General features: G+C 32.3%; 2 protein-coding genes across 3 annotated transcripts in view; both read left to right on the top strand.

The window, feature by feature from the left end:
• Positions 1-6,417, top strand: part of LOC103485737 (serine carboxypeptidase-like 42) — a 41,499-nt gene extending 35,082 nt beyond the window's left edge. Inside the window, exons 3-11 of one of the 2 annotated variants that reach the window (XM_051081848.1) lie at positions 1,836-2,105; positions 2,556-2,663; positions 2,765-2,857; positions 2,964-3,056; positions 4,041-4,126; positions 4,321-4,599; positions 4,720-4,853; positions 5,901-5,996; positions 6,093-6,417. In XM_051081848.1, the coding sequence (XP_050937805.1) occupies positions 1,836-2,105; positions 2,556-2,663; positions 2,765-2,857; positions 2,964-3,056; positions 4,041-4,126; positions 4,321-4,599; positions 4,720-4,853; positions 5,901-5,996; positions 6,093-6,378 (1,445 nt within the window). In that variant the 3' untranslated portion in view covers positions 6,379-6,417. The remainder of the gene's footprint in view (positions 1-1,835; positions 2,106-2,555; positions 2,664-2,764; positions 2,858-2,963; positions 3,057-4,040; positions 4,127-4,320; positions 4,600-4,719; positions 4,854-5,900; positions 5,997-6,092) is intronic. The other variant, XM_051081849.1, reaches the window with a different exon arrangement.
• Positions 6,418-6,445: 28 nt separating this feature from the next.
• On the top strand, positions 6,446-8,017 carry LOC103503244 (protein TRACHEARY ELEMENT DIFFERENTIATION-RELATED 7A-like). Its single transcript, XM_008467382.3, has one exon. It carries the CDS (start codon positions 6,799-6,801, stop codon positions 7,873-7,875), a length of 1,077 nt encoding a protein of 358 aa, XP_008465604.2. The 5' UTR covers positions 6,446-6,798; the 3' UTR covers positions 7,876-8,017.
• The last annotated feature ends 10,409 nt before the right edge of the window (positions 8,018-18,426 follow it).

Genomic DNA, 18,426 nt, shown 5'->3' on the forward strand with positions numbered 1-18,426 from the left:
AAGAGCCTATGCTTTGGTTTCTTATCATCCCAATCTGAAGTTCTTTAAGTTTGGTATACTAGATCAATTTCCAAGTGGCATAAGCTTTAAGAGAATACTTTTGTATTAAGGAAGTGAAGGGAAGGGAAGGGATTTTTATGCTATTGTAATAATTTTTCTAGTCCTTGGTTTTTTCTTCGGTTTGGAGCTTTTCCACGCTAATTCTTGTGTTACGAGTTTTATTGCTTTCTTTTAATAATTTCTTTGTTTTTTCTTCCCAATACACCAACATGAGTATAGCTTAATGATGAAGACGTTTATTATACCCTTCAAATACTCACTCCCACTTTAGGTGTGTAGAGAAAATGAAAAAACTAAATAGGAAGCTTCAGAGATAATCGATTGATATTTTACACATTCTCTTGCACTTAACATTATTTCTCTATTTTAAGGTTGTATATAAACTAAAGATGATATATGTAAATGGTGATGCCTGTATCAATCCTAAACCTTATCTGTAACGACTTGAGAAAAGGGCAATGGGCCATTTTGACAGAAGGACTCTTCATTAGGTCCCTTTGTAGAAGAAAACGACCAATCACTTCTTTCATCGCGTGCTTCCTAATATACAAATAAAAAAGTTTCTGAAGAGAAGGAAAGAAAGAAAATAGTGGGACCATTTTGACCCAAATCCCACAAGAGCCCACTCCTAGTGATGAATGAAAAACGGCTTCTTTTGTCGCTACCTTTAACTTTCTAACAATATATTATTCTCTCCTTTCTTTTCTATTTTGCACTATTTCACTCATTAATCATATGCCTCTTCACTAATTACCACAACTATACCTACAATTTAATTAATCTTCTTCTTTTTCTCTTACTTTTACCTTTGGTGAGTAACCAAGTCATAGACGATTATAAAAATGTTTTTGGCCGTATACCTAAAGGCTTAAAAAAAAAAAAGTCTAAAAGATAGATTTTCTTTTACTTTCTTTCTGCTTTTTTTGACCTATTTCATCATCTTTACCAATTTGAAATTTTGCATATTAAGGCTAGGATAATTGTATTGTGAACATTTTAAAGAATTGTAAATATAGAATCTATAAAATCATAAGTTCCATCATTGATAAACTTCTACTAGCTAAGAAGCACGAATAATTTAGTTTGACTAGTATGTTCATGTCTCACACACTATTGAACATGTGTCAGACATATAACGGACATTTGTTAGTGCAACATATATGTTATTTAATATGCATAACACACTTTTTGGATAGACTAAAAAGACATATATGACAATAAAAATATTTTTTAGCGTGAAATGCATGAAGTTAAACTTTTTAAATATATTGATGCACCAAGTCATTTTCTTTGATATAAATTTTTTTTATATTTTTTAAAAAATATATATATATTTTTATGAATGTCTTTGTCTTGTGCTGTCCTAGATTTTTAAAATATGGCATCAACATGTCCACTCTTGTCATATCCTGTGTATATTTGTATATTCTGCCATCAATATAATTTATCACTTATAGAATTCAGGTTGAAATTACCACACACACACACAAAAGTATGAGAGAAAGAGAGAAAGAGAGCAGAAGCAATGTATGTAAATAAATGGGGTATTAGGTAGAAATGAGAATTTTAAGTTAAAAGGAGAAGGTGAAGGAGGGGGGTTGGTGTGTGGGTGATCGAAAGCAGTGTCTGCATGCACCTGTTATTGTCATTATATATCTTTATAAAAATCCCTTCTGTGTATTACCTTTTCAAAAGCCAACACAAATAGAAAAATATCTATGACTCTCTCTTTTTGACAATATATCATCTTCCACAATCCTTGTTGGTTTTTTTAGCACTAATGAGGCTGTTTGGACTGATGGACCGTGGGAGAACTACTCTTGGGGCAATATGGGGCTGGCTTTTCGTCGCCTTCTGGGTCGCAACCGATGGGTTCCCAGCCGAGGATCTCGTCGAGAGGCTTCCTGGCCAGCCGACGGTTGGTTTTAGACAATTTGCAGGTTATGTCGATGTGGATGTCAATGCCGGAAGAAGTTTGTTTTACTACTTTGCTGAAGCTCAGCAAGATCCCCATCTCCTTCCCCTCACTCTCTGGCTCAATGGAGGTTTGCCTTTGTTTCTTTTCTTTCTTTTTTTTTTTTTTTTCTTCTATCCACTATTTTATAGATCTGTGGGAATTTAGAATCACTTTTGGGGGAAAAAAGTGTTTTGAAGTGAAAGAGTACACTTTTTTTATATACTAATTCCATGTCTTTTTAAGAAAACTATTCTTAATGAGAATCTGTAAGATTTTTTTAATAGTTCCATAATATTTCCATTTGTTGTTGGTGTGGTGAAAGGTTGAAACTTTGATAACTTTTAGAAACTTTGAGAGAGAGACTGAATAAAAAGAATGGTGCAGTATGAACTTGGAAGAAGAGCAGAAAGCTTTGTTTTGGGTTTTTTTTCTTTTTCCGATCGAATCAAAATTTGTGAATAATATTACATAATTCAAAAGCCATGTTTTTTTAAAATATAATATTAATATATATATATATATATATATATATATGCAGGTCCAGGTTGCTCTTCAGTTGGCGGGGGGGCCTTTACAGAGTTGGGACCCTTTTATCCCAAAGGTGATGGTCGAGGGCTTCGGAGAAACTCCATGTCCTGGAATAAAGGTAACTTTTTTAACTGAACAAATATATAAAAATATTCATGGGTTAGTTGGTGAGTTTATTATAAAAATTGTTATTTTGATATGGTGAATTTACTTGATTAGCCTCTAATCTACTGTTTGTGGAGTCACCTGCTGGGGTAGGATGGTCATACTCAAACAGGACGTCAGATTACACTTGTGGAGATGACTCTACCGGTTCTGATCATATTCATAAACTTTTCAAATTAATTATAAATATATTTTGTTTTTATTATTAATGATTTAAAAATTTGTGAGATTGGATCTGTGCAAACTTTGGCAGCAAGAGATATGCTCACCTTTATGTTGAAATGGTATGACAAGTTTCCAGCTTTCAAAGATAGGTCTTTTTTCCTTACAGGGGAAAGCTACGCAGGTATATTTGATTATTGTTCTTTTTTTCTTTTTGGAGTTTACATTATAAACTTGACACATAATAATGTTTTAGATTATTATTTATGTACTTCGAAACTTTTAGTTTCCATAAAATTTCAAAGTTGATTCTTTTTTTCTCCTTTAAAGGTTGAATAGATATCCTCTTTGTACATAAACATATGAGGTTGCAGTAATCCATGTAGATGCTTAAGTATTACGCATACTATTTTTTTATAAGGAAAAATTACCTTTTTAGTCTCTAAGTTTTAATAATATGTACGTTTGGTTATTGAGTTCTAAAAATGTACCTTCTTAGCCTACAAATTTATAAGAATAAACTTATTTTGTCCATATATTTTAAAATTGTACCTTTCTAGTCTATCAACTTTTAGAAATAGGTTTAAAATTCTTGTAAATAACCTTATATTTTTATTTTAAATAATTATATGACATTTTAAATTAAAAGAATGTTTAATCCTCAATATTGATTTATTTTACTCGATATTTCAAATGTCACTCTTTTTATCCTTGGATTTTGAATTAAGTATTTATTTGGTCTCTGATTTCTTTTGTTTTTTTGTTCGAGTATATCAATTGTAGTATCAAGATTGAATTTCCGACTTCTAGGAAATAGAAATCATGTCAATACCAACAAGCTAAGCTTAGCTTAATTTTTGTTTTTTTCGTATTCTATTTGTTCAATAAACTTTATTAGAATAACAGGCATACTACAAAACCATTGAACTTACCAAAAATCATTGTCATGAATTATTAAACAAGGTAGTCAAAACATTAAACTAATAGAGTCAATGATGAAAACTCGTGGCTATAATTACTTTGAAAGTTCAAAAATTCACACTCAACTTTATAGTATGAAAACTCAATAGACAAATTTAGTTTGAGTTTTTTATTCAACCTCATTTCTTAGCAAAAAAAAGTGGAAGAAAATAAAAAAAAGAAAAGATATTTATTTAATTTCATGCAGGCCATTACATTCCTCAACTAGCTGATGCAATACTGGACTATAACATTCACTCAAAGGGCTTCAAGTTCAATATCAAGGGAGTTGCTGTAAGAAACACACACACACACACACACACAAAAAGAGAAAAAAAAAAAAAAAAAAAAAAGGAAAAGGAAAGAGAACACTCAAAAATCAAAACCCATCTCCTTGTTCCTTTCAATTCAATTTCTAATTTACTAGTAAATCAGTTTTGTAAATCAATTTTGTATTCAAGTGCTATTTCTCTTCATTGCTCCTACAGATTGGGAACCCATTACTTAATCTAGACAGAGATGCACAAGCAACCTACGAATTCTTTTGGTCTCACGGAATGATTTCTGATGAAGTTTGGCTTGCAATCACTAGAGATTGTGATTTTGATGACTATGTGTTGACCAATCCACACAATGTAACCAAATCTTGCAACGAAGCCATCGCTGATGCAAACGGCATTGTGGGCGAGTACATAAACAATTATGACGTTCTTTTGGATGTATGCTACCCCTCCATTGTTGAGCAAGAGCTGAGATTGAAGAAATTGGTTCGTATATATATAAATCTTATTGGTAATTAAGGATTTGAATCTCAGACATTTTCATTTAACCAATTGAACTATATGGTGGAATGTTTTGGTTTGGTTTGGTTTGGTTTGGTTTTGCAGGCAACTAAAATAAGCATGGGAGTTGATGTGTGCATGACTTATGAAAGGCGTTTTTATTTCAATTTACCCGAAGTTCAAAAGGCTCTTCATGCTAATCGTACTAATTTGCCATATGAATGGTCCATGTGTAGTGAGTAAGCCCACATTCTCTCTTTTTTTTTTTTTAAGCTTATGGTTCAGTCTATTTAATTATTTATTCTATGTCTTGACATTAATAAACTAGTGTCAGTGATCATATGACATTATAAAAATAAATATTGGTTGATTTGAGATGATCATTATACTTCCAAGAGGTATTGAATGGATGGAGGAATTTCACAATTGGAAAAAACAATATCGCATGTGCAACCAAATTTCTTTTGTAGAATCTCATTCTATAATGTCCTTGTTGTTCTTTGTTATTATTTTTCCTTTTTGGACAAATATTTTCTTATCCTTGAATTTGATCTTCAAATTTTAAAGTGTTATATTTTTAACCTTTTGAGTTTGGGTTCATTTGGTCTATAGATTTCAAGATTCATACTTCTATTAAATTTTACGTTACATTTCTATATTCTATTGTTTTTGTTTTTTATTTTAATTTCCTCTAATTATTTAAAAATAATTAAATTCATTGTAATGAAATTAGTTTTTACTAATTTTTTTATTGTTAAAATTAATTTTAAAAAATCATGTCATAATTGTTTTCAATTAATTAACTGTTATGTCATGCTAAAAATCATATACCATAAACGTTAATGGAAATTTAGATAAAAATGCAAATTATCAGAACTTAGACTCGATGAAATAAGCTTAAAACTAAATAGTAAGAATGTAACATTTTGAAACGATAAATATTAATTAATTAAGAGTTAAAATATAAGAATTAATTTTCTTTTTAGAACAAAGACATTCGAATCACTTATTGCAACACATTCGCATGTCTATTGATTTTTATTTTTTTTATTTTTTTACATTTTGTATGTAACAACATTATTTAATTAATAGTAGACAAACTAGCTAGAATCATAATTCGAACTTCTAACAACTTTTACTCCAAAATTTATCAACTAAATTAGTAATTTAATTAACGTTGTGTTTCATTACCAATATCCATTTTATAATATGTATAAACATCCTAAACTTTTCTTTAGTTATACCATAAACAGAATCTAAATCTCTATTCCTTGTATACATTTGAGCAGCACATTAGATTACAATTACAATGATACAAACATCAACATGCTTCCTTTACTACAGAGAATAGTCCAAAACCACATCCCACTTTGGATCTTCAGGTACACATTTATTTTCATCAAATTACTATTTCCAAACTTTGAATATTGAAAATAGTGAATGAAAGGACTGAATAATGAATGTACACAAACAAACAGCGGCGATGAGGACTCAGTGGTGCCATTGTTGGGGTCTAGGACACTGGTCCGAGAGTTGGCTCTTGACCTTAAACTCAAGGTCACAGTACCCTATGGAGCTTGGTTTCACAAGGGCCAAGTTGGTGGCTGGGCTATCGAGTACGGCAACACACTGACCTTCGCAACAGTGCGGGGGGCGTCTCATATGGTACCCTTCGCCCAACCCTCTAGAGCTCTGCATTTGTTCTCTTCATTTGTAAGAGGGAGGAGGCTCCCCAATTCTACTCGTCCTTCCATTGATGATTAAACAAAGAAACAAAGTAATATATTTGATTGTGTTTTGTTCCGTTTTGTCTTCCTCCTTTCTTATTATTATTAATAATATTTCAAAGAGTAGAATGCAATGCAAGGTTTTCACCACTCATTTATAAATTTTAGAGAAAATTAGAGGACATAGCTTTTTATACACACTTTGGGTTGTATCAGTATGATTGAGGTTTATTGTATTGAAATAAAAAGAAAATATATGCTTGTTGAGAAGAGAAACCAAGGTTGAGAAGCAAAAACAAAAGATGTTTTTAATGCACACAATCATTACACTTAGCATGGAAGTTAAGTCATTTTTTTTCACTCTGTGTGTTGTATAAAAACGTATCCCATATTTTACCAACTTCTTCATCTTCATGTGCTTTCTTTGGTAAAAGAGAGTTTTGAGATAATAATCCCAATGGCTTCTATCAATAATAGTGAATACTATTACCCTTGGTTTCCTCATCCTTTTCAGCCACCACCACACTACCCAACTGCTCCACCATCCCCTCCCCTCTTTCCACCACACAGCCCAATTTCTCCCCCGCCACGTAAGCCAAGTACGCCTCCACCACCACCGCCACCGCCACGCAAGCCAATTGTGCCTCCTCCTCCACCTCAAAAGCCGACTGCTCCCCCGCCTCCACGCAAGCCAATTGTGCCTCCGCCGCCACCTCAAAAGCCAGCTGCTCCCCCGCCTCCACGCAAGCCAATTGTGCCTCCGCCGCCACCTCAAAAGCCAACTGCTCCCCCGCCCCCACGCAAGCCAATTGGGCCTCCTCCGCCCCCTCAGAGGCCAACGGCTCCTCCCCCACCGCGTAAGCCTATTGCGCCTCCCCCACCCAAAAAGCCACTTGCTCCTCCACCACCACGCAAGCCCATTGCGCCTCCACCACCCAAAAAACCAAATGCTCCTCCTCCGCCACCAAAAAAACCAGTTGCTCCTCCACCACCCAAAAAACCAAATGCTCCTCCACCGCCACCAAAAAAACCAGTGGCTCCTCCACCACCACGTAAACCAATCACACCTCCACCACCGCACAAGCCAATCGCTCCTCCGCCACCCTACAAGCCAATATCTCCCCCATCTCCAATGCTTCCGCCGCCACCGCCTCCTCCTCCTCACCACCACCCGACGGTAATCATCGTAGTATTTGTGTCATTAGGTGGGCTTTGCCTGCTTGGATTCATGGCAGCTGCACTCTTCTGTTTCGTTAAAAAGAGAAAAGAGAAAAGCGTGGAAGAAACAGAGATCATCCACATTGACGAACACAGGAAGATCAAAGAAGCCATAGTTGAAGGACCTCATGGATCATGCCAAACTGTGGTGCTATCAGTTGAAGATGACATCCATGTTAATGAAGAAATCATAAGGTGTGAGAAGATTGGGGAAAAAAGGACGTTGCACAGTACAAATGAAGCAGGAGATCCAAGCACCATAGAAGATCAGCCACAGCCACCAATACCATCTTTCACTCATCAAAAGCATTCATAAGCACAAAAGTTTATCATTTTGAACAGACCAACAAAGAACAGTTTAATAAGACATAAACAACATACAAACGAAACAATACATATTATGATTGTTTTCCATTGATGAAAAATAAAAATAAAAATAAAAAATTGAATTCATTTTTTATTCTTCATTTTCCAGAAAATGTCTGTGGTTTGTTTTAATTCCCAAGTTGAATTGTCGTATTGAATTCTCATGAAATGGATGAAAGTTAATTGAAACAAAATGAGCCAATTAAATTTATTGAAAAATATAATTATTATGTAAAAGTATATAATGATTTTTAAGCTACTACATGTATCTGACGCCAAAATCCCATTTTTATCTTAATTTTTAAAATATTACACATTTACTTTCCTTTCTGAGTTAAAGTTCCTATCTAGTCAAGTTTTAAAAAGTCACATTTTGATCTATGAGTTTAATTATTATTAATGTTCTTATTATTTACCCAATAAACTTCAAGATTATACACTTACCCTTTAGTTTTTAGTGCTGTTTATGTATTGCTATTTGTGTTATTTTTATTTTATTAATTATAGTGAATCTAACACAAAATATAAATGTTAACAAAATGGTTGTAATTACATGATGATTAATAAATATAATCACATCAAATCAAACAATAATAGTAGAGATTGTGAGAAAACAGAGATCAGTAACTAAGTTTGGTCTAATAGACTTATCTTCAGAAAACTGTTTGCTCAATGGAAAGAAGTTTCACTATATAAATAATTTAGCAAATATAATATTTATTTGAGAGACTTTCACCTGAATGATATTCATATAAAGGTCTACTCCATAGTTTCAATTAAGGATTTTTCTAAGTTTAAGATCTTCTCACTTTCACAATTATACTTCTTTAAGCTTTGTACGTAGACTCCTTCTAAGCGTGAGATTCTCTCACTACAATATATTTAGAATTTATCTAAGAGTAAAATCTTCTCACTATAATGGTTATATGGATAATATCATCAAAGAAGTTAGAAAATATAAAAACCTAGTATGTCGAATATAATCTGAGCTCAACGAATTCAAGTTGTCTTCTTCTTAAGACAATTTTACTTTCTTTTGTGTCTGAGTTTCATGAGTAATTGTCTTCAAAGATAGAACATATTAATTTTCTCATCCATAAGAACCAACAAACTATATTTTGTGAAAATAAACTGAATTTGAATAAAGGCTACAAGGGAGAAATGTCTGCAAGAGAAAATTATTATAGAAAAAAGTTCTCAAAAGCAATTGGAAGAAAAATGTGTATTTATAGACTATTCGTGGTCATTTAAATAGTCGCATCTATTCTTCACTTTTTTTTTTTTTGAAAAAACATGTTTATTCATGAAACAATGCAACTCTATACAAATGGTAAGTTGACAATTTCAGATAAAAAGAAACAAAAATGTTAGATATTTCCTAATGAAAATTTGCATTGGGATAAGTAGTAAACATTTTAAACTTTCCCTATTGAACATCAATCGAGTTTGTTTAGCTAATTAGTGAACTCGATGCCTTGAACTATTAGTGGTTCTAGAGTAAACTAAGACCAATTGAAGTCACACAGTTTCTCATCGTGACAAAGTATGTTTTCATAATTATGTTTATTTTGGCCTTGAATGTTGTTGAGTCTCACTAAGTGTTTTAGAGAATTCGCCAAAAAAAATTCATAGAAGTGGCCCCTTCATACTCTCATAAAAGTGGCCCCTTCATAAAAAGCATCATACATACATGTACTTTCCATAAATAATTATTCAACCTCTTATAGAAATCATCAAAAGCATAATACTTACCCTAAAACCACATTTGCTCTATCTCATTATCCTTGGGATGGGTAAAAAAAATTAAACAATACACAATGCTCACTAAGTTATCCAAAGGTCCGTTTTTCCATTGAACCTAGACCTTGGGATCTCCAATCAACTAGGTTAAGTTACCTCGTTGATTAACTTTTAACATTAAAGGTTTTAATCCCATTCTCTTTCTTGATGATTTCTTTCAACTAGCTCTGTAGTCAGATCTTTTACAACAAATCGACAATATATTATCTTTGACTTTATTGAGTCAATCGTGATAATTCCATTAGAAAGTAGTTGATCGATTGTATTAAGTTTTTGTCATATATGTCAAATACTTTTTTATCATTCACTAAAGATCGATGCTTACAATTCAAACATATTTCAATATCTTTTAAAATTGTTATCCGGATTATTAATTGGAATAGTCGCTTTCCTCAAGCACCCCAACATAAATTTTTTGGAGAAGGTTTAACCTTTCCATAATTTACAAGAAATTTATTGAGAATTCTCCTATATCAAAACATATAGGAGAATTCTCATAAATATAGTAAATTTCGTATATTTCCTATGTTTTCATATAGGAGAATTCAAAAAATATCATAAATTTTTAAACCATAAACTTCATTAATTGTTATGGTCTCTCTTCTATCCTATATATATTATTTTGCACTAATGATTTCTATAATTTTTTATTTCTTTTTTTGCCAAATCCACCAACGACATAATCATTATATAGTGTATGTTATCTGGTCTATTTTGGTGTGACTCTTGCATACATATTTTGCATATGTTTTATGCCTCCAGTGCAAGCAACTTTGCTTTGTTGGTTTCTCCTTCAATATTGCAATAGCATGATTTTTCAATGTTTGCCCAAAACAAAAAAAAAAACATTTCTTATGGCCATCAATTGAAATCATGATTACCATTAAATTTCTCATAAACTTCTCCATGATTTCCACCAACAATATGTGGTACAACAATTTGAAATAGTTGATGACATTTATGTGAGACCGATTACCAAATATTTGTGAAACAAAATAAATAACTTTACCAAACAAGCAACCATGTAAAATCAAGTAACCAACCAATAAAATAATACCACAATTTACTAATAATCTAAACTAACCAACAAAAATTTCAGAACAAAGAAGAAGATTAATTAGCATTCTTTGTTATTATTAAAAACATATACAGTGAAATGAATCTTTTTCACAGCTTAATAAAGTCGTTTAGATTCTAACACTGAAAACACAAAATAAACTCAAGAACATCGCAAGTTCATCATCCTACACCCGGTACAAAATGTATATATTAATCAAAAACTAGTTTTGGATGTGAATCCTATAACTTGGCATAGCACCAGAATCAATATTGGATGAGATTCATCGTATGGCAAAACATATTAATAAAATTGTCTTAAAATTGTTATATTGATATTGTAATTTTACTGACCATAGTTTCGAAGTTTCCTAAGTAATTGTCTGCCAGAATAAAATTATTGGATGAAAAATTTGTAAGGAATTATGAAACGTTTTAGCGTTTATTACAAATTAATTTTTTGACCGTTAAACGTTACAAAATTAATTTTTTCTACCGTTAAATGTTACAAAATTAATTTTTTTGCCGTTAAACGTTACGAAATTAATTTTTTGACCGTTTGACCGTTAAAAATTATATTGACCGTTTACAAAATTAATTTGTGACCGTTGTGAATATGACCGTTGGTAATCTGCCCACACTATAAATAGATCCCTCACTCTCATTCTCAAAAACACACAACAAAACATTCTTCTCGTTTCTTACAAAGTTTTTCGAGCTGTGTTCTTTTTTGAGTGTTTTGGTTCCAATTAGTTTCTGTGCAAAACTAATTGACGAAAAAGGGTTGTTTTATCCTGGGGATGACGAGGCATAATTCTGTTTGCACGATTCAGAGCAAAGCCACGAAACGTCTTAAAGAGAGCGTGTTCCACGACTCAGCCTTTCACTAATTCAGTCTCTATTCCTTTTAACAATTCGTTCAGTTGCTACCTCATTTCTTTCGCCACTATTTGTCAAATTTGGACGATTTTTTGCATTGAAGACCGAAGTGCAACAACAATTTTAAAACGTTCTTCTATGTTGTGATAGTCGGACAATTCCAATCTAATTTGATGTCTTCCGATCTCAATCGTCCATTTTGATTTAAAGGAGCACATTTCAAAAGGTGGAAACAAAAGATGTCATTTTTCCTCACGCTGAAGAAGGTGGCCACTGCTTGTACTACTGAAAAGCCGAAGGTTTCAGAAAAAAAATCCTACAGAAGAACAACTAAAGAACCTCGCCACCTGGATAAAAACTGACTTCATCTGTAAGAACCTAATTCTTAATGGTCCTACTGATGAACTATATGATTATTAGAGTACCATGACTACTGTAAAAGAAGTGTGGGACACGCTACAAAAGAAGTACGATACTGAGAAAGCGGGGTCAAAGAAGTACGCTGTAAGCAGATACTTGAGATATCAAATGACTGATGAGAAATTCGTGGAGGCACAGTCACATGAAATCCAGAAAATAGCCCACGAGATTATCAGTGAAGGTATGTCACTCGATGATCAATTTCAAGTTGTTGTTATTATTGATAAATTACCTCCACTGTGGAAGGATTTCAAGAACACCCTAAGGCACAAAACCAAGAAGTTCTCACTGAAAAGTCTAATCATGAGGCTAAGGATAGAGGAGGAAGCAAGGAAGCATGATAAAAAAGAAGAGGTGAACGCTATCCCCAGAAAGAAGCCAACTACAATTCTGAAATCGGACCTGAAACCGAAAGGAAACAAGATGAAATGAGGATCCAACAAACAAAACAACTCACTTGTAACGCCCCAAAAATTTAGATAATTTATTGGACTTATTTTGAATCCATCTAATGAGAATTATTTGATTTAGGTGGGAATTGAAATTAATTAAATTTTTCTTGGATGAATATTTAATTAATTAGAGGTTTTGGCATGTGGTGTTGTTGAGTTTTATTAAATGGTAGGTTAAGAGGATTAAGTAAAGTTGTGGATTTTTAGTGTTGTTGAAGTTGAATTTAATTAAATAATTATGGACGTTATTTAATTAAACCGTAGGGTGGAAAGTTTGTTGGAGATTTGATAATTATATGTATACGTGGAAATATATATATAATTATTATGTTAAAGGAAAAGATAATTATATTTGTTGAAATATAATTATTTAAGGAAAAGATAGTTGTATTTTGGAGAAAGGATATTTATTAAAGGAGAAAAAGTAAAATAATCATATTTTGGGAAAATATAATTATTTGTAAAAGGATAATTAATTACTTTGGAGAAGATAAATAATAATTAATTATTGTGGAAGATAATTAATTATTTTGGAGAAAGATAAATAATAATTAATTATTGTAGAAGATAATTAATTATTTTTGGAGAAGATAAATAATAATTAATTATTGTGGAAGATAATTAATTATTTTGGAAGAAAGGTAAATAATAATTAATTATTGTGGATGATAATTAATTATTCTGCAGAAAGATAAATATTGATTCTAGAGTAAAGTTGTTATGGTTGGGTTAAGATAATTCATGTTGGAAGTTATAAGTGATTTATTGGAAAAGATTTGATTGATTAAAAGAATTGAAGACTTAAGTTAATTTGAGATTTTGGAGGGAAAAGTTGGTTTTGGTGGAATTGGATTTAATTGAGTATATATATATGGATATATATATATATATATATATATATATATATATATTTAATTAATAATTTGGAAAAAGTGAAGTTAATTATATGTTGGAATATAATTATATTTGTTTGGAAAAGAAGATAATCCATAAGGAGAGAGATGGTTGATTTGATTGGACGAAAAAGATATATATTTATTTATAAGAGAGAATAATGGTTTAAATAAATATATATTTATTGTAGATTTTGGTGAGAGAAAAATAATAATAATAATAAAGAAGTATTATTATTATTATTAATGTTTATAAATGCCTAAGATTAAGACATTTATTTAGGAAAGATAATGGGAATAAAGATATATGTATATTTTTTGGTATTATATATATATATATATTCTAAAAGGAAAAGGAAAAGGAAATAATAATAATAAATATTATTGTTATTATTTTGGTCTATAAATAGCATTGGAATGCTTAAGTTAGAAAGTAAAAGGAAAAAAAAAAAGTTCTTCATCTTCTTCTCTAAGATAACCCTCCGTTGTCGCAGCCGCCTCATTAGTTGAAGTTAAGATTGGTCTTTTTGGAAGCTTGAGGATTTAAAGTGATGAATTTTTCATCAAGGATAAGAGGATTTTCCAACCTCCATTTGAGTAACCTTGGTAAGCTAATGAAATTAAATTAATATTTTATTAATTTAATTTTGGATCTTTTTGGGGTTTCTTTAAAGGTTCAATTGGCTAAACGATTTAAATCTTGGATTTTTCCCAATCAAGGTTGAATTGGTTTCAACCCCAATTTTTAGAAAGTTAATTAATTTGGGAGGATTTTTGGATGTTAGCCAATTGCTAATTTCATTAATTAAGATACTAAGTTTTCCTTTTATGATTAGGATCAAGTTAATTGGAGAATTTTTACTGTCAACTAGGGAGTACCTTGTTTGGCTAAAATCTCCAGGTAAGAGATTCTCCTACTAGACCTTCGAACTGAATTTAAGAGACCGCATGTAATTATGATTATGCATTGATGGTAGCTAAAATGCATAACTTGATGCTACTGATAATGACTGTCATTGTATTGATGTTGATGATGATGAGTGAGATTATTATGTTGATGATTGATGATGGTGGCTGATGTTATGTTAATGACTGGTAGATTGATGTTGATGATTGTTAATGCATGATATATTAATCACATGATTAAGGACGTTAAGATTAATACTCATGCCATGTTATGATGTTATGGTACATGATATGGATAGGGTGTTCTGTTAACTTTGTCTATTAGAGTCGTACCTGCATGGGTGTCCTTCGGAATCACCACCTATTTAGGACTGTGTGGTCCGACGGGACGCCAGTCTAGCATGTATATAGATATGATTCGAGTGATCGACGAGGTCCTCGCATCCCGATCGTCTTAGTGTTACCCCCGGGTTCACTACAGACCAGCATGTCCTAGGTGCTCCCCGGGACACCGAAGACCAGATTTTCGTTCCTACGGGAGCGCATGTTGCACGTGTTCGGGAACGTGCCAGAGATAGGGTACCATTTTCAGGACTCTAATGGGAAGTTAACAGACACCTAGCGGAACTAGTAGTAGGTCCCTTACTGAGTATATGTTTATACTCACTCTTTCTATGTTTAACATTTCAGGCGAAGGTAAAGGTAGAGGAAAGCTGGCGAGCGACAAAGAAGGATCCGTGACATGCCATATGGGGACTCAGTTTTGCTTCCGCGTTTATGTTTCAGTGTTTTAATATTCCGTTTTTAATGAAAATTTATTCTTCCCTCGTTTCAAAAAGTGTCTCTTGTCATTGTTTCTTTTTAGTAATGACCTCAGCTTAGTATAAAAAGTTGGGTCGTTACACCACTGTCCAGAAGTACGGTACAGATTATTTGTTATAATTGTAATAAGTTTGGTCATTTAGCTAGAAATTGTAGAAACATGAGTCATCCTGCTGCGCAGGCGAACCTGATAGAAGATGAATTAGTAGCTATGATATCTAAAGTTAATGTGATTGGCGGGCTCTGAAGGTTGGTGGCTAAACACCGGTGCATCCTGCCATGTCTGCCACGACCTTAGTCTTTTTAGAAAATATAATGAGGTTAAGGATAAGAATATCCTTCTAAGAGATCATCACACAACCAAGGTGACCGGTACTAGAGAAGTATAACTGAAATTCACATCCGCAAGACGCTTGTGTTGAAGGAAGTTCTGCATACTCCAGAAATTCGAAAGAATTTGGTCCTCAACAAGGCTGGATTCACACAAACCATAGGATCAGACTTGTTTGCTTTAACTAAAAACAATGTATTTATGAGGAAGGGTTACGCTACTGATGGTATATTCAAATTGAATCTAGAAATTAATAAGATTGCATCTTCTGCTTATATGTTGACTTATTTTAATGTTTGGCATGCTAGACTTTGTCATGTTAATAAAAGATTAATTAGCAACATGAGTAGGTTAAATCTTATACCTAAATTATCTCTGCATGATTTTGAGAAATGTGCATGTTGTAGTCAAGCTAAGATAACTAAGACCTCACATAAGTCTGTAACTAAAGTAACAGAGCCTTTAGAATTAATTCATTCTGATTTATGTGAATTTGATGGCACTTTAACTAGAAACAGTAAAAGGTATGTACCTTTATAGATGACTATTCTCACTACACTTTTATTTATCTGCTTAAAAATAAAAGTGATGCCTATGAAATGTTCAAAGTCTTTGTAACTAAAATAGAGAACTAGTTTAACAAAAGAATTAAGAAACTTCGTAATGATAGAGGAACTAAATATGATTCAATTGCTTTCAATGAGTTTTATAACTCAAAAGGAATAATACATGAAACTACTGCATCTTATTCTCCTAAAATGAATGGAAAAGCAGAAATAAAAGATAGAACTCTAATTGAGTTAGTAGTTGCTATCTTACTTGAGTCAGGAGCAGCACCATCTTGGTGGGGTGAAATAATTAAGACTGTTAATTATCTTCTTAATAGAATTCCTAAATCAAACAGTAAAACTTCACCATACGAAGTCCTTAAACATAAAACAACAAACTTGTCTTATCTTAGAACTTGGGGCTGTCTAGCTTATGTTAGAATACCTGATCCAAAAAGAAGGAAATTAGCAAGTAGAGTCTATGAATGTGTCTTTATAGGATACGCTGAAAACAGTAAAGCCTATAGGTTTTATGATTTAGAAAACAAAGTAGTCATAGAATCAAATTTTCTCAAGGATAAATTTCCTTTTAAATCTAGAAATAGTGGGGGCCTAACTAGTCAAACTACACTACAAGAAAAACCCCCTATTATGACAGTTAGTTCCATCCCAAATTGAAAGGATTGAACAAATAACTGTCATCAAATGTCAAAAAGCGGGGTTTTGGTGGGAAAAGATGGTAATTTCCGAGTGCCCAAATACATGACAGTTATTTGCAGTCATAATATGTAAAGGCATTAAAAAATTAATTAAATATTTTTTTATTAAAATTAAAGAAATAAAGAAAAGGCAAAATCCCTCACTTTCCTTCTTCAAAATCCCTCACTTTCCTTCTTCACGCACACTCTGCTTTCCTTCTTCAAAATCTCTCCCCTCCCGAACGACGAACGACGCACGACGAAAACCCCAACCTTAACCCCATTCTTCTCATCTCCACGTCCTTTCTTCTCGGCAAAGGAGACCCACGGTGAGGAGACCAATATCGTTGCCGGTGAGTTCTTGATCTTTCTTTTTTCGTTTCCTCTCCCTCTGTTTATCTCTTCCCCTTGGTATTTAACTTTCTGCTCTGTTTCTTGTGTTCCCATTCCCACATTTTCAATTTGGTTCCACTTTGGAGATTTTGCTTTTTCATCCACACATTCTTTGTGGGGTTTGTTTATTTTTTAGATTCTTGATGTTTTGGTTTTGATGTTATTTCATATGACTTCATTTTGCATGATTTGGTTCTTCATTAATGGGGTTTCTTTGGAATATGTGCGATTTCACTTCAAAATTTCATTATGTTTACATTTCACTATGTTGATAGAAAGTTATGTTGTGGGTCTCAATGTGGTGGAACTTATATAAAATGTACATGCTATTCCATTACCATTTTGTTATGTTATTTGTCAAGTTTAACTCAGTGCTTGTAGCTTCGAAGTTTAACTCATTGCATTTCAATAGTCCAAAAGAATAGCTAAAGAATAGCTAATGAACTGATATTCACGGAAGAAAAAGATACGCGACTTACAATGTGTTTGATTCTTTAAAGGTATTGTAACTCAAAAACATATTTTAACTATTTTGTGATTCTTTAAAGGTATATTGTTGGTTTTGTGAAATATATTATTGGCTATGTGATGAAGCATTTTGGTAGCTTACAATTTATTTGATGAAATGGCTCAATGAAGCATTTGGTTGATTTTTAATTGATTTTTGTTCATTAGAATTAGGAAATGAAGGCCAAGGGAGATTTCATGTTTATGGGAGGAAGCTTCGAGAAAAAGAGAATGAAAAATTAACGGTGAGATTTTAAACTTTGATGATGTGTAGGGCCTTTAAGCATTATCTAGAGTTTAGTTGTTAGATTTTAAACAAACACTTTTAAAAATTGATGCCAAGATTCTCAAGCAGTAACAAAATTGTGCAGTGACATTTATGGTGGACAAAGAAACATACAAAGAAACATGTAACGTCTTCCATTCTTCTCACTTTTGTTTTTTAATTTCTAAAGAACAAACTTCATTCATGCCTGTCTCATTGTTCATTTTTTCGGTTCGTTATTGCAAGTCTATACTTATAAAACTGTCATTTTTAAGATTTTATGCAATGAACCTAAATGAAATTAAGTTTTCAGCATTTTGTTTACCTGGCAGCAAGTTCTTTCGTTTAATGCGATGGTGACTTTTATAGATAAGAATCATGTAAAATGTTTTCATGGGCAATGATTATGTGCAATTAATTTCGTTTCTTCAAATGAAACATGGTGAATGAGTCCATGACTACTCTTGTTTTGCGTTTAGTTGTTTTTTATGATGGCTAGATTTTTTATATGGTGACAAGTATCTATGGAAT

This window comes from Cucumis melo, chromosome 3 (genome assembly GCF_025177605.1).
Source record: "Cucumis melo cultivar AY chromosome 3, USDA_Cmelo_AY_1.0, whole genome shotgun sequence".
In the NCBI taxonomy this organism is placed as follows: domain Eukaryota; kingdom Viridiplantae; phylum Streptophyta; class Magnoliopsida; order Cucurbitales; family Cucurbitaceae; genus Cucumis; species Cucumis melo.

What these genes read in the sequence shown, in the direction of transcription:
- LOC103503244 (XM_008467382.3), top strand. Translation starts at nt 6,799, where the DNA reads ATGGCTTCTATCAATAATAGTGAATACTATTACCCTTGGTTTCCTCAT.